The 23,246-nt window shown below is 46.7% G+C and overlaps 1 protein-coding gene across 3 annotated transcripts; it reads left to right on the top strand.

Moving 5' to 3' along the window:
- On the top strand, positions 1,193-22,804 carry LOC102190090 (transmembrane protein 225-like). Of its 3 annotated transcripts, XM_005697859.2 has the most exons (7): positions 1,193-1,300; positions 13,673-13,799; positions 15,009-15,086; positions 17,184-17,394; positions 17,684-17,830; positions 18,528-18,665; positions 22,429-22,804. In XM_005697859.2, exons 3-7 carry the CDS (start codon positions 15,075-15,077, stop codon positions 22,599-22,601), a joined length of 681 nt encoding a protein of 226 aa, XP_005697916.1. In that variant the 5' UTR covers positions 1,193-1,300; positions 13,673-13,799; positions 15,009-15,074; the 3' UTR covers positions 22,602-22,804. The 3 variants fall into 3 exon arrangements, with proteins under 3 accessions (XP_005697916.1, XP_017895399.1, XP_017895398.1); XM_018039910.1 differs by lacking the exon at positions 1,193-1,300 and having other exon boundaries at positions 13,688-13,799; positions 15,006-15,086; XM_018039909.1 differs by lacking the exons at positions 1,193-1,300; positions 15,009-15,086 and having other exon boundaries at positions 13,712-13,799.

The following is a 23,246-nucleotide window of genomic DNA, read 5'->3' as shown; positions in this document are numbered from 1 at the left end:
CTCGGGCGTAATTACAAGTTTTTCTTTCCAGCAGTTTCTCATGTTACAATACTGCTCCAGTCTTCCTTCATTTTTCTTTCCTGAGTGTGGTTGGCCTCCAGGCTCTGGTTTGAACAGGCCAGGGTTTGAATCCTGCCTCTAGTTCACTCACTCACTGCCGCTTCTGGCACGTAGAATAGTAAAAAATACCAATTTTATGGGATTGTTGTGAGGGTTAATTGGGATGTCAGTTTCAGTGCTCCACAACTGGTAGCTGTCGTTTTTTACTTTACCAGGAGAATCCTTGAGCATGAACAACTCATTGCCTTAACCTTTTTTACTGCTTCAGCATATGAGATAATACCTCTGCAAACCAGTAATCCAGGTGCAGTAGGCGTTTGGATCTTGACCCTGTATCTAAGGCTTTTCTTCCTCTTTCACCCGTTTGGTGTGTTCCTCCTCTTCGTGTGCTCCAGGCAAAACAGGAAGGCTGTGTTGAAGCCACAACGGGCTGGACGGAGGGAGTAGATAACCGGTCTAGGCCCGTGGGGTCATCGTGGCCTGTGATCTGAAAGAAGGGGTGTGGTGATGGGTGGAGCAGAGCGGAGGAGGGTGCACACGGGAATGAGAAAGAAGAAACAACCAATTTAGGTCCTGTCCACCTAGGCAATGAGGGTAAAAAGAGAAATCTCTTCCATCCTTCAACCTCTCCTCGGGAAGGAGGACAAAAGCCTAAGGAAGCCCCCACACGACGCCTCTGAGCCCAACCCCGCAGGGGGCCCTTAGGGAACTCGCGATCGAGATTAGACCTCCGAGTTGCCTAGATGGCCCCGGAAGTGCGCGCCGAGGAACCCGCGTTTCCGGTCTCCCTGGAGGCCGTGGTGGCGGACGCTGCCGCTCTCGGCCAGCTGAGGGCGTGAGTGTTCGGGCGGGCCGGGCCAGGCCGACTGTCCGCGGGGCGGCGGAAGAGGGTCGGGCCGAGGGGACCCAAGTGGGACCGGGGTGGGGCGTGCTGCCGGCCGGGCGCTCCCCGCGGCGGGGCCCAGCCTGCCTGCTGGGAGGACAGGGCTCCTCCGACCGACCCCCGGCGGGGAGCCTCTTGGGAAGCGGCACCTACTGTTTCCCGTACGTCTGTCTGCTCTCGCTCTCTGTCCTGAAGTGGCTGCCCCTCCCCTGTGTCGGGTGTTGAAGACTTTTTAGAGAAGACCTTGGCCTTGGAGGGGCACCGGGGTTTGGACCCAGTCTATGGAGAAACCGCCCGAGCAGATGTCCCTGGATTCCCCGTGTCCATCCCCCGAGCAGGAGCCTCGAAAGACCAAGGGTGAGGAGCTGACCTAGCTGCTTTCTTTTTCTAAAGTTTGTCCTTTCCATTGAGGCCTCAGATCAGATGGACGTGCTTAACCGTGCACTTAGAATTACCCAGGTGCGAGACACTGATTTTTTTTTTTTTTTTACCTAAAGCTCTGTTACATGTAAATGAAGCCCATCACTAAGATTTCCTCTCTTACTGTGGAGCAGACCTGCAGCAGCACTGTCCATGGCACTAAGTCTTTCGGATCCGTCATTCCCGCACCTGTTAACTTGCTTGGCCTTTGAGAGGCTAAGTAAACTGTTGTGTGAATAAGTGAATGAACCCAGCCAAGTGTGTCCTATATCCCAAGTATCAAGAAAAGACTGGGCTTCTCTTGGCAAGCTGTCTTTCATCATTAGGAAAGATACGTTTTCCATCCAGGATATAAACTTCAAGAGGGTGCCCTGCCTGTGGAGTACAGTAGACAGGCCAGCCACCTGCTGACGGAAAATGAGATTAAACTGTAGACATCAGCATTTAAATTTCAATCTGCTAACCCCCCATTATCTGGTGTGTGTGTGTGTGTGTGTGTGTGTGTGTGTGTGTAGTGCGAGCATGTGCGTGCTGTCATGTCTGACTCTTTGTGACCTCATGGACTAGCCTGCTAGGCTCCTCTCCATGGAATTTTCCCGGCAAGAGTACTGGAATGGGTTGCCATTTCCTTCTCCAGGGGATCTTCCTGACCCAGGGATCAAACCCAGGTTTCTTGTGTCTCTTGCTTTGGCAGGCAGGTTCTTTACCAACTGTGCCACTGGGAAGCTGTACCTGGGAAGCTGTATCTTGGCCTTTTAAAAAAAGTGGATTGGATTATTTAATTGAGGGACAAGGGTTTAGATAAACCACATCAAGGATTTTGAGAAGGGTTATGTTTGGAAGACTGTTTTACATGTTTTGCCTCTAATTCTGTTTTAGGCTAATTTTTAACTCAAGTATTTATTGAATTGTTATTATAAGGTACTGAGACTAAGTTGGAAGAAAACCTAACCCCTGCACCAGCTTAGAGTTGAGTTGGAATAGTTATCTATGAGAAATTATGGGATAATAAACAGTGTAGAAGTTCACAAGAGGAGAGCCTTGTCAACTGGATATTGGCCCTGGAGGCCTTAGAAAGTCATATGTTTGGCCTTGAAAGAATTTAGAGTAAGAAAAGAATCAAGTTTTAGGTCAGAAGGGATAGGCTCTTAACACAGGCTCCTCAGTGGTCACCTTTCTAAGGCAAAGTGCCTTATTTACCTTCCTAAAATACTCATTTATTTATATTAGTTCACAGTGCCTCCTGTATACAGTCTATTCTCTATAATCTGGCATTGGGGTCCTGACATTCAGGGTCCCCTGCAGTGTGATCTGAACCCAGCTTTAAATGTTGTCTCCATGTTTCCCCACACAGGCTCAGCCAGACTGGTGTGTCTGCACAAGGAGATGCCAAAAACACTCTGCTTTACCTGCTATTGTGCCTTTGTGTCCTTTTTCTGCGTCACTGTGGCCTACATCCTCTACCTCCCAAACCACACACATCCCAGTGTCTCATGCATGACACCTTAGTGCAGGGCAGGCTCCTCCCTCAAGCTCCTGAAACAGACAGGTGGCTGCCAGGAAGGAAACACACACATGCTAGAGACATTTACATGGAAGCCTGTAGGGCTTGGTGGTTGACTTGGCAGTAGAGGTGTAATCACCTTTGTTCCCTTTGCTCTGCTGCTGCTACTGCTAAGTCGCTTCAGTTGTGTCCAGCTCTGTGTGACCCCATAGACAGCAGCCCATCAGGCTCCACCGTCCCTGGGATTCTCCAGGCAAGAACACTGGAGTGGGTTGCCATTTCCTTCTCCAGTGCATGAAAGTGAAAGGTGAAAGTGAAGTCGTTCAGTCGTGTCCGACCCTTTGCTCTAATACCTCTAAAAAAAAACCTTCACCACTTGCTGTTATCTTTGTAACTGCCATTCACTTAGCTCAGGGCACCGCTTTTACTCCATCAAAACTGATTATTTCCAGGTTGCCAGTATCTTAACGAATGAATCCATTGGACACTTTTTTTCCTTCAGCCCTAATTTTTTTTTTGACCCCTTAGTATTTTTATTGACATGATTGCTCTTCTTTGAAACTCCTGTTCTTTGGTATAGGAAGCACCATTTTCTCCTGATTCTGCCTCTTGCCTTCTCAGGGTCTTTCCTACTCCTGTTTGTCCACCTGTTTCTTTCTTGTTTTGGGTCACATCTTGCAGCTTGTGGGATCCTAGTTCCCCGATCAGGGATTGAATCTGGGCCCTTGGCAGTGAAACCACCTGTAGCGAATGGAGGTAGAAAGTTGAATGGAGAAGGAATTGTGTGGGGAGATAAATGTTCAGGGAACAGTTCAGAGTAATTGGAGCACGGAGTAGACTGATAAAGGATGACTGTAAAGGCAGAACGGTGTAAGGTCGTGGAAGATGGACACCAGGCCAAAGAGTTTAGATTTTGTTTGGCAGAAATTGAAGCACATAAACTTTGCTTAACAGGAGGCTAGCAGATGAGCTTGCAGATCAAGGAAGAGATTCTGGTCTGTTTAGTGTGAGAGGTGATTAGAATCTGACTTGAGCATATTAGCAATGATAATAGGAAGGCAGGAACAAAAAATCAAGAAGTACGTCATAGAAGCAACAGTATTTGTTTACTGAGTGAATGTGGAGCAGAGGAGAGAGTCGCTGGTCACTGTTGCCTCCTCCCGTGTTTTTTTTTTTTTTTTGAAAAATGTTAAAGCTACAGGAGAGGTGAAGAATATTATACCAAGTACTTACACACTGGAAGTGTATGTGCCAGTTAGGGACAAGTTGATCTCAAGAGACTGGTATGACAGCTGCCACTTGGAAATCTCGTTTTTAATTATTGGAGATGCTGTAGCTGGTTGACGAATACTGCCCATCTCACTGCCCATCTCAGGAGATGGTAACACCATCCCTCCAGCTATTCAATCCAGAGGGAAACTCCTGTTTCTTTCATATCCATATCCATCAGTCAGGAATCCCATCCATGTGACTGTCAGCATTTCTCTCCAGAGTCCAAGTACTTCTTACCGCCGCCTCTGCCACCACCTTGGTTCATGTCACCATCGTCTCTCACCTGGATTGTTGCTGCAGCCTGGTTGGTTGTCCTGTCTCTACACGTGCCTCCCCATGGTCTCTCTTCAGCATGGCAGCCAGCACGATCCTGTTGAAGTGTCTGATTTTGTCTTCCTCTGGTCAGAACCCTTCGGTGGCTTCCCACCTCGCTCAGTGAAAACCCTCTTTACAAACCTGTGGCCACAGTGGTCTGTGTTCTCTGATCCTCTTTTATGTCTCTGACCTCATTTCTCACTCCTGTCTCTCTTGCTCATTCTGTTCCAGTCACACTTGCCTTCATGAATACCCAGTGCCTTTGCAGTTGCTATTTCTTCTATTTGTGATCCTCTTTCTCAGAAATCCTTATCTCCTTCAAGTCTTTGCTTAAATGCTGTTTTCTTAGTCTTCCTTTGATCATGGTATTTAAAATTGCATCTCCTTTGCCCACTCTCCCAGGCACTCTAATCCTTGTTCCTTGCTTTTTTGCTTTTATAGCATCTTTATAATCTTTTAACAGTATGTAATTTACATAGTTTGTTGTCCATCTCCTTTAGTAAAATGGAAGAGGATTTTTTTGTTTTGCTTATTGACAGATCTCAGAGTCTGGAACTGTACCTGGCATGTTGTTGGTGCTCAATAAAATGTTCTGAGTGACTGTTATGTGACTTGAGGAATATTTCAAGGATCACCTTCAGCTTCATGGAGGAGGTGATGTTGAACAGGGCCTGAGAGCAGTGAGGTCGACATTCTCAACCACGCTGGGCAGTGGGCCAAGTAAAAGGCACCTTGTCTAAAATGTCACAGCCATCACATGTTGTGATGAGAGTGGTTCAACAGATAGTAAAGAGGCTTCGTGTGGGGAGATCAGAATGAGGCTGGAAAAACAGGCAGAGGCCAGATCAGGAAGATGGAGAAGAAACCTAAGTCTCTCTCTGCTCCCTCGGAGCTTGCAGTCTAACAGGTAAGTAAACATATGTGCAAGGGGACGTACAAACAGTAAACCAGCAATCCACTCCCACCTGTTAGAATAACTGTTATCAAAAAGACAAGAAATAACAAGTGTTGAGGATGTGGTGAAAAGGGAACCCTCCTGTACTGTTGGTGGGAATGTAAATTGGTGTAGCCATTATGGAAAATGGTATGGAGGTTTCTCATAAAATTAAATATAGAACTACCATCTGATCCATTGATTCTACTTCTGGGTATTTATTCAGAGGAAATGAAATCATTACCATGAAAAGATATCTGCACCTCCAAGTTCATTGCGGCATTATTTACAGTAGCCAAGACATGGAACAACCTAAGTGTCCGTCTGTGGACGAATGGATGAAAACGTACTTTCTCTTTATACACAGTGGAACATTATCCAGCCATAAGAAAGATGGAAATAATGCCCTTGTAACATCATGGATGGACCTGGAGGGCATTATGCTAAGTGAAATAAGTCAGAGAAGGACATTACCTCACTTGTGTGTGGAATCTGAAAAATCCAAACTCATGCATACAGAGAACACGGTGGTGTTGCCAAAAATGGGGTGTGGGGAGTGGGAGAACTGGATGAAGGGCATCAAAAGTACAAACTTACAGCTATAAGGTAAGTAAGTCCCAGGAAGCTAAGGTATAACATGGTGACTACAGTTAGCAATACCATGTTGTGTATTTGAGAGTTGCTTATAGAGTAGATCTTAAAAGTTCCCATCATGCATACACAAAATTTTAAAACCAATATCCCAATGGAATGTATAGAAGAGGACATATCTGGAGGTGGAGAACAAATATAAATACGGTTCTCTGATATCAGATAATTACTAAATTCCTTAAAGACAATGACCATTCCCTACTAAAATCTGGGCTGCATGTGTTTTACTTTGATTGCTGATGGAAATGATACTACATTGGATATTCCTCAGCACCTCCTTCTTCCAGGAAGATTACTGTAAGCAGAGGGCCTTCTTTCTGTAACATACTGCACTTCAATAAGTCATATTTAATAAGTAAAACTTAGGAGGAGAAATGTATTATAGTAAACAGATTTTTTCCATTGTCTCCTTTAGATACAACTAGGGTGCAGAGTTGGTTCTTGTTGGTTCTCTTAGAAATAGATATGAAAGAGATATGGAATAGAGCTGAAATAGATAATGGAAATATTTCTTGCTATCCCATGCTTCATATTTTAAGCATTTCCTCCTATTCTCCCCCTCTATCAAATCCTCTCAGTTGGCACCATTTCTAAAAAGGTTCCTCTAAGGTCTGATTATGTTACGTTTGTGAGTGAGCATGTGAGCGTTTGTCTGTGGAGACAGACAGCAGGAATGAGGAAGGTGCTGGCCTCTGGTTATGGGGAGTATTTCCTGTTACCATGGTGACAATCCACGTGGCCAGGATACCATGTGGACAGAACCTTTGCGTGAAGTTCTCCTTGATTTATCTGCTCAGTCCCTGCCTCTCTCCATTCAGAACCCCCAGCATCACCCTTCCTGTGTTCTGAAAATCTCACTTTCCTCAAACTCTGTTTTCCTATTCTGCTAATTCCAGTGTACTTGTCTAATTAGGTACTTCATATATAAATTCTCAGTTTGGTTTACTTACCACTTTCTCCAAATCTGCTCAGCTTGTGTCCATTTTTCCCCTGTATCTCGAGGCCATTTTTCATACTTTTTTGAACCAAATACCCTGGAATACTTTAATCATTCTGTTTCCCACCAGGAGTTTTTACTGTTACATATACCTTTTTTGTATTTTCTGTCAGATGGTGAGACCTGGACTGAGGATCAATTAATTATAAAGCAGAAAACTCTTGAAGTAGGGACACGACTACATGAAGGAGATCAATGTGAACAAAACAAACATGAGGGACCCTATGAATATGGACGAAACTTCAGTAATATGTCAGACTTCATCCAGCAGTCATATATTCTTATTGAAGAGAAATCTCAAATGTGCAATGTTTGTGGGAAATTATTCAGGCGGAATGCATACCTTATTCAGCATAAGAAAATCCACACACAAGAGAAGCCTTACAAGTGTCGTGAATGTGGAAAAGCCTTTGGCCATAGTTCAAATCTGTCTCAGCATCAAAGAATTCATACCGAGGAGAAACCCTATGAATGTGATGAATGTGGGAGGGCCTTCCGGCGCAGCTCACACCTCATCCAGCATCAGGTCACCCACACAGGAGAGATGCCTTACCTGTGTAATGAGTGTGGAAAAGCCTTTGGCCGGAGTTCAAGTCTCCTCCGACATCAGAGAATCCACTCTAGGGAGAAACCCTATGAATGTACCGAATGTGGGAAGGCCTTCAGCCAGAGCTCACATCTAACAGAACATCAGCGAGTTCACACCAAAGAGAGACCCTACAAGTGTAGTGACTGTGGGAAAGCTTACAGTCGGAACTCACACCTTGTTGAACATCAGAGGGTCCATACAGGAGAGACTCCTTATGGCTGTAATGAGTGTGGGAAATCTTTCAGTAGGAGTTCACTCTTTTTCAAACATCACAGAATTCACACTGGAGAAAGACCCTATGAGTGCAGTGAATGTGGGAAGGCCTTTAGTTGCAACTCCTACCTCATTCAGCACCAGAAGACTCACAGTGGAGTAAAATCTTCCAAACATAAAGAATGTGGGAAATCCTTCAAGCACAGTTCATACCTTATTCATCACCTGGGAACCCATACAAGAGAGAAACCATAAATGAAGTGAAGGTGGTAAAGCCTTTGGTCAGAGTTCGGCTCCAACATCAGAGAACTTGCGCTGGGGAGGAAACCTTTGTCTGTAGAGAATGTGGACTGTCTTTAGTCATAGTTCACCTCTTACTAAGACCTGAGAATCCACACAGTTGAAAAATCTCTTATGCATTCAGTGCATGAGAACCTTTAGGTAGAGTTCCTGCCTTACTCACCATTGGTCAGTTCATGTTGGGGGAATGGTGGGTATGGGGAGAGCCTTGCGGTTTGTCAGAAAGGGGCGTGAAAGGGGTAGAGTGACGCCATAGAGGGGGTGACTGAAATGGAACCTTTAGTTTGCACTACTTTTTATTTGATCTTGAGGATCTACATCAGAGGGAGATTCTGTGGTTTGTTTTTCAAATCTCTACAGTCATCCTCTGAAAACAGGATGAGTTAGGTCCACTCCAGGGAAGAACACATCAGGGGGATTCAGACTCATGGATCAGGAAAACAGCAGGATGACCTTTGAAACCAGTAGTTTCCTTCTACCTCACCTGTCCTGTTGGTTGTCACTGTACATGGAAGTGGCTCTTGGGTTTTCTAGGGCCACCATTTTCGTTCCTCAGTATCCTGCAGACTACTGAATCTCTCTTTGTTTTATATGTTATAGAAGCTTTAAATAAATGGGCCAGTTTTCTAAGCCAAATAATTTCTCAGTATCACATGTCATGGGCTTTGCTATGTGTAGAATCCAGTAGACTGAACTGCATGTGTCAGGCTTCCCCTTTCTTCTGTTTTTCAGTCTGTCTGGGCTCTACGGGAGATTCTTGGGAGAGTTAGTGAGCAGAAGAGAGGCAGCAGTGATTTTGTAGCTCACATGTGATATTGTTGTTGATCTGTTGACTCAGCTTACTGGGGCTGGGCCTGAAACTAGTCTGCCTTCCCCTGGATTCTTCTTTGCCTTTATTGGGCCGTGTGTGTGTGTGTGTGTGTGTGTGTGTGTGTGTGTGTGTGTGTCTCATCATGGTTTTCCTTCTCTGATTGAATTCTAGTCATACACGTGCTTTGCTCTCATACCCTTAAAATTTTTTTTCACTGGTTGCTGTTATCTTTGTAACTGTCATTCACTTAGCACAGGGCACTGCTTCTGCTCCATCGAAGCTGATTATATCCAGGTTGCCAGTGGCTTAGCTAGTGAATCCATTGGACGCTTTTCTTTAGCCCTAAGTTTTTTGACCCAGGTTAGATGGAAGGAGTGGTGGGAGGGACCTTTGCACTGGGAGTGGAACCAGCTATTGGGTGGGGCCCCTATGAGCCTGCTTATTGATAGGTTCTGGTTGTGTTATATGCAGTAAAACTTCAATTTGGGTAACTTGGGTTTTCCCTTTAGAGCATGGGACCAGGGAAGCACAGAACCCAGGGGAGTCAGAACTCTAAAGGTTCTAGCTCCAGCTCACAGGCTGTCCACTGACTTTTCCAGCAGACAGTTCCCTCCTCCCTTGTCTGTCCCTCTACTCTAGACCTGGGAGAGCACAAAAATGCTTCCTGAGGAGACGACACTTAAATACATCTCCTAAATTTCTGATACTTATATACACTTTCTCAATTTCTGATCCTGGGAGGGGCTGGGTTGGCAGTCCCAAGCCATACCTTGAATACAACCTTGGGCCCCCCGCAGAGAGGCATTTCCTGTGCTGTGGTTGAAGAGGTAAGAAGAGTCTTCAGGCAAAGGGAGATAGGAGGAGGAGGAAGACAAATTTCCACAGTGGCACCCAGAAGTGACTGCTTTCATCCCCACAAAAGCCCATCACAGCCCTCAGGTTGAAATCAACAAGACCCTTCCCATCCCAGCTCTGCCCACTGACTTCTCCAGCCCTCTGTGGCCACCCCTTCTGCCAGACATTCTGAAATTCATTGGGACACAGTATTTTTCAAATGTAGGTTAAGAGCCACTCGGGCGGGGGTGGGGCCACAAAATTAACTTATTGTAATGAGTTGCGACCAGCAAAGGGTAAAAAGAACAAAGGCAGAACTAGAATTGACTAGAAAACATCCATCATAAAGGTAAGTCAGACTTTTGTCCTGTTTGTGCACAATGGTGCATATATACAAAGTACAACATACAATAGTTCTTGCTGGAGAGCAGGTAAAAATCTTTGCACATTGCAATCCCTGTTTGGGCATAAGATTCTGTCTAGAAGGGCATGTCTTCCCTTGGACTGGATTGTTCTCACTCTGCATTTCCCACAGCTTGCTCTACTTCTTTGTGCACTGATCACACTTTTAAAAAATGATTTATCTGTTTGTGCTAATTGCAAGCTTGGTGAGGGCAGGGACTGTGCACCTCACCTGAAATCTGTCATTAGAGAAGGCACTTGTGTTGAGTGGCTGAATGATAAACCCAGGTCCAGGTTCTGGCTGTGTGTGTTCTCAGACAAGGTCTCTGTTTTTTCTGACTTTTTATCTGATTTACATACAGAAAACGTGAAAGAGTAGACTAATGAACACCCTATAGATCCTCCACTTAAACAGGATTACCATTTTTCCATATTTGCTTTCTATTTATGTGCTTTTTTCCCCCCGAATCATTTGAAAGTAAGCTTCACCCTGAGTATTGGGTTGGCCACAAGTTTGTTCAAATTTTCCTATAACGGTAAAATCTGAACGAACTTTGTGGCAAACCCAATACTATGGCATGCTTTTTCTAAGTGATCATTCTTGTACGTAATCACAAGACTATTAACATACCTAAGAAAAAGAATTAAATTCCATAATGCCATCTAAAATGTAGTCTGTATTTAGATTTTCCTTGATTGTCCCAAGAATGTGTTTTATAGCTAGCTTATTTCAAATCAGAAAAAAAAAAAATCAAGAGTCACATTACATTTGGCTTTATATCTCTTTAGATTCTTTTAATCTAGAAAAGTCCCACCTTTATTTTTTTAATGACTGACTTCTGGAGGAGTCAAGAACAGTTATTTTTTATAACTTTCCATGAAATTGATTTCCTTGTTTCCCTGAGGTGGCGTTTAGCTTCCTCCTTATCCCCAGTTGGATCGAGGTCTAGAGGCCTGATGATCTACTTCTGGCCAAGAGCACCTCTCAGGTGATGCCTCCTTCATACTGCTGTCACCTCAAGAGGCACGTGACATGAGATTATTCTACCCCAAGTAATACTGTTTGTTTACCGGCTTAAGGGAGTGACCGCCAGATCTCTTCTGTATAAAGATACGTGTTTCTTTTGCAATTAGTATTTGTGAGGAGGATAAGCTCTAGCACCATGTGAAGAATCTATTCCTCCACAGCCTAATGTTTTTAGTAATCGCCCATGATTTTTTAGCAACCATTCATGTGATAGTTTGGACATGTTCTTAACCAGGGGCTCAGTTTTTCCATCTGTGAGTGAGTGAAGTCTCTCAGTTGTGTCCGACTCTTTGCGACCCTGTGGACTGTAGCCTACTAGGCTCCTCCGTCCATGGGATTCTCCAGGCAAGAATACTGGAGTTTGTTGTCATTTCCTTCTCCAGGGGATCTTCCTGACCCAGGGATTGAACCCAGGTCTCCCGCATTGCAGGCAGATGCTTTACCCTCTGAGCCACCAGGGAAGCCCAGGTAGCCTGGGCATAATCATACCAGTGATTTGGATTTGCTGTATAATGACATTTAAAAGTGTGACAGGGTGCGTATGAAGATGCTGTTACAGTCTGCCATAATTTCTCTGTTCTTCTGAGAACACCATCCCTCTTCCTTTTTAGAACGTTCTTTGGCTGCTCCAGATAAGTGGTCTGATATGATCTCTAGTGGCCTTGGCCTGCAACTGCTTGGAGCGAGGCTTCGGTTCCCAGCCAGAGATTGTGATGGTACCAGATCCTAGCCACTAGACCAGTGATCAGTGACAAGGGCCCTGACCCTTTGGTTTTGCAGAAAAGAATTCCCACAAAGACAGAAAATAGTGAAACAAAGTATTAAAGGGGGGAAAAATACAGTACGTGTTGATAGACTCAGGGAGAGAGAGAGAGTCATTGAGTGGCCCCTCTTGTGGCAGTTTGAATTACTTTTATGGGGCATTACTTCTGGTTTTCCTTTGGCCAATCATTTTGATTTGCCTGGTCCATATTTGGTACATCTCAGGATCCTCTTGTGTGTGCACACGCATCTCTTAGCCAAGATGGATTTTACTGAAAAGGCATATGGGTAGGGAACATCCCTTGGCATCACTTCCCTGTGGCCTCCAAGGATCCTTTTCTGTGCATGCGTGGTCGGGGAGATCTTCTGACTGCAAGAAAAGAAATGTGTCATCTGAGCAGGGCCCCAGCCTCCTCCCTTACATATCCTGCTATTCTTGTCTTGGAGTTTCTGTTTATTAGGAATGAGTCACTAATCGCTTTACCCTGGGGGTCTCATCTGCCTCCTTCCTCAAAACCTTCAACTTCTTTGATGATTCTGCTTGGCGTCTGTGGGGCACAGCTGACGCATCTTTTTCAGTGGAGTAGAATGAGCTTGTGACCAGAGCTGAGCCAGTCAGAATCCCTGGGGAACTGGGAACCAAGTAGGGGTGGGTATAGGGTGAAGAAAACATTCTTTTTCCTGAGGGTGAGTAAAAGTGAGGCTGTGAGTCTGGAAGTTGACTATTTCCCCTGCCACCTGGAGAAGGATAACCTCTGGGATGGAGGGATCAAAAGCCATCTCTGAGAGCAGGGCAGAGAGTTCTCCCTGGCCTGGCTCCAGGCCTTCCCAACTGTACTCTGCCTTGCCCCACCTAAGTCAAGAAAGACCTGTCTTGCCTGAGGCCTTACAAATTGGGGTCTGAACCTTATGACAGGTAGAATACTGATTATACAATGAGCCTCTCACATGATGTATATTAGTCGCTTCAGTCATACCTGACTGCAACCCCATGGACAGACGAGCATGGGGTTCCCCAGACAAGAATACTGGAGTGCCATTTCCTTCTCCAAGGGATCTCCCCCCTCCCCAAGGATCAAACCTGGGTCTCCTGCTTTGCAGGCAGATTCTTTACCATATGAACCACCAGGGAAGCCCTCTTTCACATGATAGAAAATCACCTCTCACATGTTAGGTGATCCAATAAATTAATGGTTCATCAGCTCTCATCCTTTCCTGTTGTCTTTGAATATGTTCCTGCTAGTGGAGAGGTGTGTGGAGGTGCCAGACATGGTCCTGGTTCTTAAAAATCTTAATGAGTTATAAATGCCTCTCCTTGGTGAGCTTAGTCTCAAAGCACGGGGAGCTGGTGACTCACCCAGCTCCAAATGTGGCCCCTCTTGCCACACAAACCAGCCCCCCAGCTCAACCACCTGGGCTAGGAGCTAAAGTGCCTCTCTTGGAAGAGCCTATAAGTTTAAAACCAGCCCGCCTTGGGAGAGGTGTAGACAGCCATTTTAGCGGAGGGCAGAGGACTGTGCCGGCCAGGGAGGGTTTGGGGGTGGGGGTGTGCTTGAGTGCATGCGCATGGCAAGGGCAAGGGCGAGGGAAAGACTGGGAATGGGGGGATGGGGGGTGAGCGCGAGGTCCGCAGCGCATCTCCCAGGCCCTCCCAGCCAGCCTGCTGGAGAAGTCACTACGATCATGCCTTTTTCACAGATGAGGAAACTGATGCCCAGGAAGAAGAAATAACTTCCCCAAGGGCACCCTGCTGGTGATGGCAGAGCTGGCATTCGAATCCGGTGGACTTCAGGGTGCACCCACCCCCACCCCATTCTGCGTACCGGTGAGCAAGGCCTGGACCGTAACCGCCCGGGAGGCCAGGTTCCCCCAGCCATAGGGCCCCGAGGGCTCTGGCTTGATGGGCTCCGTGGGGAGACTGAGCATCCCCTCGCTGGCCTGAGGCGGGTGGGGAGCAAAGGAGGGTCTTGACCACCGGCCAAAGGGCTGTGCCAGCAGCTTGGGCGGGTGTAGGGACTGGAGACCGGCGGGGAGGGGCGAGTGGAGGTGGAGCCTTGGGTTGGGAGGGGGAGGGGTGTGAAGGAGGCCCCCCAGGCCAAATATTACCCTTTTGTTGGGAGCCGTGGGGCTGGATCTGGGGCCCAATGGCTAGGTCAGGACCCATCTATGGGTCTGGATAATGTCACTAGGGCTTTGGGGCCACTAAGGACCGAGGAGGGTCGTCAGTGGGAAGGAACCCCTCACCCAGCCTAAGTCACTTTCAGTCCAAGTGACCTCAAATTACTGGCTGGTGGGACAAGTGGAGAGTGAGGCTCCCAGGGGCCCAGACAGTTCCCTTCCTGGTTCCAGCCCAGGATACACTTATCTGGGCTGCGCTGCACCTGGGCCGGTGACAGGGCTGCTCCAGCGCTGGGCGCCGGAGCGTAGGGAGACAGACTCTGCCAGCCGGAACCAGGCGCGGTGGGCACGCAGCTCTTCCAGTCATTGGCCCTTTTCAAAATAATTGAAACGTCAGTGAGAGTAGATGATAGTAAGTTCGTTTTGTTTTGAATGTTCTTGGCAAAGTAAAAGTTGGCAACCCTCTCCCCTCCCATTCTGTTTCCCTCTCCTCTATTTTTGGGAATCCCAAACCCAGCTGCCGGCTAGTGGTGACTGGTGAAGAGGTGAGGAGATGGGGTGGCTGTTCAGGGTTGTGGTCCCTGTGTCCACTCTGACTGACTGTGGCATCCTGGACCAGTCTGTTCTCCTTTCCAGATGTTTCTCCATCAGTACAAAAGGATCTGCAAATCCCCCTTTATAGTAACTTGTTCGTGGTCCTTTGAGTCTGGCTTATATCCCTGGTGACCAGTTGTCCAGAGCCAGCACTGAGGGCGCCTCCATGCAGAGGCTGGCTTATCCCTGGAGAAAGGCCCGGAGGGTCCTCCTCTCTGGAGAGCAGCTGGGGAGGGCCAGGGGATAGCTCAGAGTCACCTCAGGCGAGGAGGGGAAAGCACTGTACTGCCTGACAAGTTTATGTGTCTCTTCTCCCCAGTAGTTACCCAGAGCCTGAGAGTTCCTGTCTTTTTTCATCCTTCATTCTCCCCGTTGGCCTAGGCTGGGCATGGGGCGCCCAGTAAGTACGCAGTTTGTTTTTGTGGAGTGAATGGATAAAGACTGGTGGCTGGGAGAGTCCAGAGAGTAGAAAGGACCAAGTTGAGGTTTGCAGAAGATGTGGGATTTAAAAGGCTTAAAGGGGAAGAGACCTGCCCTCAGGGAAGAAACCCAGACTGGAGGTGCTTGGGGTGACTGTGGTGTTCCAGGAATGGAGAGAGTCATGGCGGGTGTGGGGGCAGGAGGGTGGGTGCTTTAGAGACTTTATGAAAGAAAACTTGAGAAGGTGAGGACGGTTGATGAGGTGAAAGTGTGGGAGAAACAGAGAAGGCAGCATGAACTCCAGACTAGAGTGTGGGTGATGGAGCAGGTGATTGAAATGGGGGGGACACTGAGGTCAGTTTAGACAAGTTGAGGTGCAGAGGGGTGGGGGTTGGGGACAGGAAGGGACTCAGAGCATCAATTGAAAATGTCCAGGGTACTCCATTCCCTGCAGAGGACGGGATCAAGATGCGGTCATGACTCCTACCTGGAGAGCTTTAGAGCCAGGACTCAACTCGCTCTGGTCCAGTGACTTCATCCTCTTAGAGTGAAGGAAACCAAGGCCCTGAAGTTTGGGTGATTCATCAGTACTGCCCGGAGGGTGGAGAGATCTCAACAGGGTAGCTTTGCAGAGAAGGCAGGATAAATTTTTTAGGTGGGAAGAAGAAAAATTGGGGAATGACAGAAAGAGGAGAGAGTGCTTTAGAAATTTCCCAAGCGCTCTGACAGCAGTCAAAGAGGAGCAGCTGTTAACTCTTCTATAAGTAGTGGATTTCCTCTGCCTTCCGGCTAGTTCTTCTGTTGTGATCAGATGATCTCGGGGGCTGAGAGGAAAGGGAAGCCCCTCGCTTGCTGTGTGCAGCTTGGAAGCTTGGCGCTGCCAGGCACAGTCTGCTGAGGCAGCAGAAACAAGGGCTGTTGTCTCGGGGTGCCTCCATCTCCCTTGTCCTGTCCCTCTGACCTCCAGATGCCACCTTCCTGCACTGCCACATGGCTGTGGTCATCGGGGGCCATCTGGATAGGGCCCACCCTCGCTGCTGCACCCAGGCTTCCAACGACCCTCCTTCTCCTCCCCCTCCTTGGCCCTCTCCACCTCATTCCTCAGGGCTGCCAGGCTTGGCGAAGGCAGAGAGGAGGCTGACTAGGTGAATCCTTAATCAAGCACCTGGGCCCTAAGCACTGTGCTTGACGCTTTGTTTGCAGCGTGTTACTTGGTCCGCCCAAGAACCTCAATGGGCAAGTGTTATCTCCTCTCTTTTCCAAATGGGGAACCCAAGGTCCTGAGAGTTTTAGTGAGTTCCCCAAGGTTACCCAGCCAGCAAGTGATAAAACTGGGACACAGTCATGGCTTCCACAGCCAATTCCAGCCAGTGCTTACCTTCCATATCACAGGTGTTCCTTCTAGGAAGACATCCTTGATGACAGCTGGTGGTGATGGAGAAGTTATGTGGGATCCTTAACTGAGGGGCTCAACCTCCAGGCCTAGAGGGAGCCTAGGGCTTCAGGAGGGTCTCTGAAACTCTAAAACTATTTTAAAAAGTTTCTGTGTGTGTATTTTCTGCTCATTTTTCAGCAGAGGACCAGGTGGACCCCTGTCCATCTAAACCCCAGGTCCTGAGGCAAGAGGGCCAGTCCCTAAGTAAAGGCACTCCAGGCCCTGGTTTTAATATCTGCTTGGTCCTCATTCTGAAATCTCCAAGGGCAGACAGTAGCTAACAGCTGACTGGAGAGGCTCTGTGGCCAGTTGTGGGCGAGGGGTGGAGGGGTGAGGGTGGGGTGGGGTGGGGCGGGGGGCTCTTAAAACAGAACTGAAAAGTTAGAACTTTAGAGCTGGGAGAGGTGGAAATTTTACCAAGGTGGAAATGGAAGCTCAAAGAAGGGACCCCATACACTCAAGATTACCCAGTGAGTTAGTGAGAGAAAAGGTTTTCTGTGTTGGTTAGGCCAGCTGAAGAGGTCTGGAAGGTTAATCAAAGCAAAGCAAACATTTCCTGAGCCCCACGTCTGCTGACATGTCTGCGGGCACCATCTCCATCACCTGGTGCAGCGTGGGGCTCCCTCATTGTTCCTCCCCCAGGTGATGCTGACGATAGAGGACAGAGATGTGAAGGGCTTCACCTGGGCCATAGCCCCTGCCTTGACTTCTCTGGGCTACCTGCTTATCCTGCTGGTCTCCATCTTCCCCTTCTGGGTGCGGCTGGTGAACGAGGAATCCCAGGAAGTGTTCTTCAGTGGCCTATTTGAGAACTGCTTCCATATCAAGTGCTGGAAGCCTCGACCCTTATCCAGTATGGAGGGCTGAAGGCGGGCATCGGGGAGAGGGAAGTGGGGCCAGCTTGGGGTTTGGGGGGTGACAGAGGACTGGTGGGGTCAGATAGAACAGAATTGAACATGCCTGAAAGGACATTTTCTCTCAGTCTCTTGGGGTTAGATGAAAATAGGCAGCTGTGCGCTCTACCCATGGGCGGTCGGAACTTTGGCCCCAGGCCACGCTTGGGGACCTGAGGCTGGCCGGGGTCCACCCTCTGGGCTGAGTGCCAGGGCCCAGCCTGCTCTCCCTCCTGCCTTCCCCTGCAGTTTACGTCATCCTCGGCCGAGTCTCCCTGCTGTCCGCTGTTGTCTTGTCTTTCCTCACCACTTTCATCATGGTGTCGTTTGCATCTCAGCTCTTTCCGAGGACCCGGAAGCACAATTTTGTGTCAGCCTTCATCAGTTTCCTCACAGGTGGGGAGCAGCAGGTGGGCCCCAGCCTTGGGGAGGGGCCCAAAGATGGAGGGATGGTCTTTGTCTGAGGTCAGGAGAGGGACTTTCTAGGGCTCCTCTCCTCTGTTTCCATCTCTGTGAAGTTGCCCAGGGCACAGCCGCCCCCTTCTTGGGGCTCCTCCTAACTGCACTTCCAGAGGGCACAGCCCTCGTCACCTTGGCTTGGCAACATCTCTCTGGGGGTCTTTCCCATCATCTGTATCCTAGCAGCTGTCCTGGAACCTAGTACAGAGTTCTAATATAATTGAAATATAGACTATAAACCAAATACAAATGTTTCTTGGATGAATGAATGGAAGAGACCATCTCTGCCCTCTAGAACCTTTTAATTTTAATAGGCTGACCAAGGCCCTGCCCTGGGAAGCTCCCATCAGATGGAGGAGGTAGAACGCTCACAGTGGGAGTGTCATGCCTGGGGCCCATCTGGAGTCAGCCCAAGGCACAGGCACAGAGGGTACCCAGGAAAGGGGTTTCTGAGAGGCAAGGCACACGGGCTTTGCAAAGAGTTAGAAAGGAGGGTGAGACAGGTGTGTGGGGTGGAGGTTGTTGGTTCTGAAAGCGGAAGGGGCCAGGGCAGGAGAAAGGAGCCTCACTCAGGTGCTGGAAGGCTGGAGCAGGGGCAGGAGGAGACCAAGGGGGCCTGCCTGTGATCCCGCAGGGGCTTGTGCCTCCCTGGCCTTGTTGCTGCACGCCCTGGAGATCCAGAGTCTGCGGATGAAGCCCAGCCCCCCACAGTTCTCCATACAGTGGCCTTACTACGTCCTGGGCTTCAGTATCCTTCTGTTCATGGTGGCTGGTGAGTGATTTGGGCCTGGCGCCCTCTCCCCACGCTCTGTCTGGATTCAGGAGCTATGGGTGCCCTAGAGCTGTGCTGCTCAAAACCCTAGTCACATGTGGCTGTTGCTGCTGTTTAGTCACTCAGTCATGTCCGACTCTTTGCGACCCCATGGACCGTAGCCCGCCAGGCTCCTCCGTCCATGGGTTTTGCCAGACAAGGATACTGGCGCAGGTTGCCATTTCCTTTGCCAGGAGATCTCCCCCACCCAGGAATCGAACCTGGGTCTCCTGCATTGCAGGCGAATTCTTTACCAGGGAAGCCCCCACATGTACCTATGTAACTTTAATTAATTAACGTGAAATAAAGTTAGAAATTGAGTTCCTTGGTCACACTAGCTACACCTCACATATTCAAAAACCACATTGTTATGTGCTCAGTGGCTTCCGCTTTGGGCAATGCGGATGCAGAAGGTTCTGCTGGACGGCACTGCTCTAGGGCCTGCCTCAACTCTGTCCTCCACCCTCACCCTCCCCATTCCCGTCTTCCTGGACTTTAGAGCCAAACTTGCACATTTCATGTGCTCCCTTACACCATCCTGGTTCCTAAGGCTTTCTATCCCTATCTCTCTAGCTTGAAATCTGTGATCTTATTCCTCATTTGAATCCCTTTTTCTTTACTTATCATCATCATCGAAGTTCTTCATCCCATCTGATCCTAATTGTCCCTACTTCTCATCCTCTTCCCACAATATTAACCTGACCCATGATCGTTACCTATTTAGACTCAATTTTATTATACATTGAATATATAGCAAAGGGTATATCTGTAAGATATAAGTAATTATAAACTGTACACCCGTATTTCCACCATATATTTAAGAACTAGCCATATTTTGTCAAATCCATTGTTTAGAAGTTGCTGCTGCTGCTGCTGCTGCTGCTGCTGCTGCTGCTGCTGCTGCTGCTAAGCCGCTTCAGTCGTGTCTGAGTCTGTGTGACCCCATAGATGGCAGCCCACCAGGCTCCCCGTCCCTGGGATTCTCCAGGCAAGAACACTGGAGTGGGCTGCCATTTCCTTCTCCAATGCATAAAAGTGAAAAGTGAAAGTGAAGTCGCTCAGTCGTGTCCGACTCTTAGCAACCCCATGGAGTGCAGCCTACCAGGCTCCTCCGTCCATGGGATTTTCCAGGCGAGAGTACTGGAGTGGATACACCCTTATTTTATGTACCACTGAGAAAGAAAAGACTGATGCCAAATATAATGCTAAGGTGCTCATAGCTTGTAGGGCACATATTTATTTCAAGATGTTAAAATGTGGAAAAAATGGGCTTGTTAAAATTAATGAAATATGTTAGAATATTAAGTATCTTTGAAGTTCCCCACTCCCCCGGGCCCCCACCTTGTGGCTCTTCCTTCTCTCATCTTCTTCTCTATCCTGAGGAATCAATAATTCTGAAATTCATGCCAGTTATGTTTACTACATGGTTATATATCCTTAAACAATGTATTATTTAGTTTTGCATACTTTAATATGTTATATGAGTATTATGATACTGTATTTTTTCTTTTGGAATTTGCTATGTTTGATCAAGTGGGTAAAATCTCGAGATTCCTCCATATTAATATGAGGAACTAAGCTTCATTTATTTTTACTACCTTGAGTATTTAATTGTGTAACTAAGCTTTCCAGTAGAAGGAGCATGGTATTTTTCTATGGGAGAATTTTTAAGTTAATGATTCAGTTTCTTTAATGATTACATGACTATTCAGGTATTTTATTCTTGAGTCAGTTTTGCCAAGTTATATATTTCTTTATACATTTTATCTAAGTTTTAAATTTTATTGACAAAAATATTTTAAAAATTTTGTTCTGCATCTGTAGTTGTGTGCTTTTTCATACCTGATTTTTCTATTTTTTCATTACTAAGTTTGTCAAGGGTTTGTCAGTTGTTTTAGTCTTTTCAAAGAATCAGCTTTTTAGCTTTCTTAAAACAAACCTTGTTTGTTTTCTACATAATTGCTTTTTGCCTTATTTTGAACTTCCCTCCCCACTACTTAATTTTTGTGTGTGTTTATTCTTCTGTTCCTTTTTCAACTTTCTAAATCGGGATCTAAGCTCATGAATTATTTCTTCTTTTCTAAGTAGGCATTTAAAGCTTTAATCCCCATCTAAGAATTGCATCTTTATTTGTAGCTCTCATTTTGATGTGTAATATTTTTTGTTGTTCAACTTCAAATATTTTCTTGTTCCCCTTATTACTTCTTTCATCCATGCATTATTTTAAAGTATACAATTTGGTGCATGAACTGAAGCTGAGCAGTGGTATTTCTATAACATTTTTTATCTCCTCCCTAATATCTTTTTTTTTTCTTTTTGTCTTTTGTGGAACCCCAGGAAGATTTCTGTTAGACCTTAATACTCTGTCCTGCATGTCTGTCAGTTTCTCTTTCATATTTTCTGTCTTTGTCTTTCTGGGCTGCATTCTGAATAATGTATCTAGCTACATCTTCAGTTTTATCCATTCACTTTTTCGCTGTGTCTGATCTATTTAACCTAGCCTTTAAATTTTTATTTCAATTAATCTATGTTATAACTAGACATTGTATTTTCCTGTAAATCTCATTTTATACTTTTTCCTTATGTTTTAAATCTCTAAATATATTTTTATTATACGTGTTAAACATAGTTATTTTATATTCTGTATCTTATAAGTTTTAAAGTTGAATTACTTGCCCCTGTTTCTACAAGCTCTTGCTTGTGGTGCCTTGTTCCTTCCTATGTTCTGTGGGTTTTGACTGTGAACTCATTTTCCTTGAAATTTTTTTTTTGGAAGATCTTTGAGGCCTGTATTTAAAGTGTTTCCTTAAAAAAAGACTTACATTTGCTTCTGCCTGGTGCCTGGGTGCACGACGACTACCCTAGGATCCCAGTCAAAAAACTTAGGTGCTACGAGTCCAGCTGCAGATCCACATACTAGCTAGCCTGCGCTTGTGAATTCTCAATCCATGCAGGCAACTCTGAAGTTCCAGTTTCATGTGGCTGACTCTTACTAGATCCCCTCATTGCACACAGGACCTGGGCTTTCCTTTTATATTCTGTGTCCTGAATGGCCAACTGAATGGAAACTCAGGGTCACCTGGGTTGAATAGATGTCTCCAAGGTGAAGACTAATTGTGTGTTTGCTTAACCCTCTAGATTCCTGAAATCATTATGGTTTTGGCTTTGGTTTTCAGTCTTACTCTGATGCCAGCTTGATGATATATTTATAAGTAGGTTTTTGAAGAAATATTTAGAAGTTTTGTTTAGTGGGAGAGTATCTTGTTGACTGTAGAGCTGAAAATAGAGGTTGTGTTTTGTCTCAGTCTTAGCTATAATGCAGCATTTCTTATCCAGTCAGGATATCTCCATTTGTTCCTTAATATTCACTCTCCCTTCCTTCCAGTAAGATTCAGAACTTACTGAGAATTTTGAATGGGTTGGGCATGAATAGGCCTGGACTTTGTGTTTGACCTTCCTCTCTGAAACCTGGTTTTCTTACCTATTAATGGTTAGACAATTGCTCAGATGACTTCCAGCACTGGCCATGATTCCTTGAGTTTATCCATCTGTTTGTATGCTTTGTCCGTCAATGTACTGTTTTGCCTTCTGTTTCTGTAAAACTCTAAATTGGAGGGCAGGTGCAGACCAGAGGAATCAGGTCAGAGGAGGGAATTTCCAACCTCCGGGGCACTGAGCTTGATGCACTTTCTCTCTCCTGACTCAAAGTTTTGCTGTGACCCAGGTACCATCTGCCTCATCCAAGAAATAGCCTGCCCTAGATGCCATTTGTTGCCCATTTCCCAGAGTACTGAGGACACCCAAGAGATCTCCTACCTGGAAAACCTGGATAGTCTGGGAGGAGAACTGAGCTCCACGCAGAAGGAGACGCTGCTGAAGGAAGAAACCATTATCTAGACCCAGACAGTCTGTGCCCTGCCCTTCGCCAGGCGGTGCGAGTGCACACGTGCCAGTGTGTGCGGCTCTTCAGTCTCCACCAGTCTCTGCCGCTTCTGATGAGGCTCTTGAGCGTCAAGTCAACCCCTCCCTTCCCCCTACTCACAGTGATTCTATCCTGCGTGTGTTTGATATTTGTTAAACGTTTTTTGAATTCTTCCTGAGCTTTCTGAGTGATTTTTTTGGACAAGTGTTTTCAATAAAAAGAGGACTACTGTCTGTTAATCCATACCTCCGAAAACAGACAAGAGAATTCCCTGGTGGCCCAGTGGTTAAAACTCCACTCTTCCACTGCAAGGGTCACGGGTTCCAGCCCTCGTCAGGGAACTAAGATCTTGAGTGCTATTTGGTATGGCCGAAAAACAAACAAAACACCAGCTTGCAGCCTAGAGGGCAAGAGGGGAGGGAGGAGTATCAGGAAAAGACCAAATGATACGAGGTTTTGTAAAATAAAAACTGAACAGAGTATAACCACAGCAGAAGGTGTTTGAGATAGTGACGTTAAAAAGGGTTCCCAGACAAAAACTGTGACTCAGTACAGGGAAATTTTCTCATGGCTGTGTTGGAAGGAAGGGCTGGGAGTGGTAATAGGTGGAAGCTTCCCCA

The sequence above is a fragment of the Capra hircus genome, chromosome 25 (assembly GCF_001704415.2).
Source record: "Capra hircus breed San Clemente chromosome 25, ASM170441v1, whole genome shotgun sequence".
Taxonomy (NCBI): Eukaryota; Metazoa; Chordata; class Mammalia; order Artiodactyla; family Bovidae; genus Capra; species Capra hircus.
Note: the sequence above shows the minus strand (reverse complement) of the source record. Positions and strands in the feature narration are given on the sequence as shown.

What these genes read in the sequence shown, in the direction of transcription:
- LOC102190090 (XM_018039909.1), top strand. Translation starts at nt 13,731, where the DNA reads ATGGCAGAGCTGGCATTCGAATCCGGTGGACTTCAGGGTGCACCCACC. An exon ending in CCACCCCATTCTGCGTACCG is followed by an intron (nt 13,800 to 17,183) that starts GTGAGCAAGGCC and finishes TTCCTCCCCCAG; the next exon opens with GTGATGCTGACGATAGAGGA. An exon ending in CCTTCTGTTCATGGTGGCTG is followed by an intron (nt 18,666 to 22,428) that starts GTGAGTGATTTG and finishes GCTGTGACCCAG; the next exon opens with GTACCATCTGCCTCATCCAA.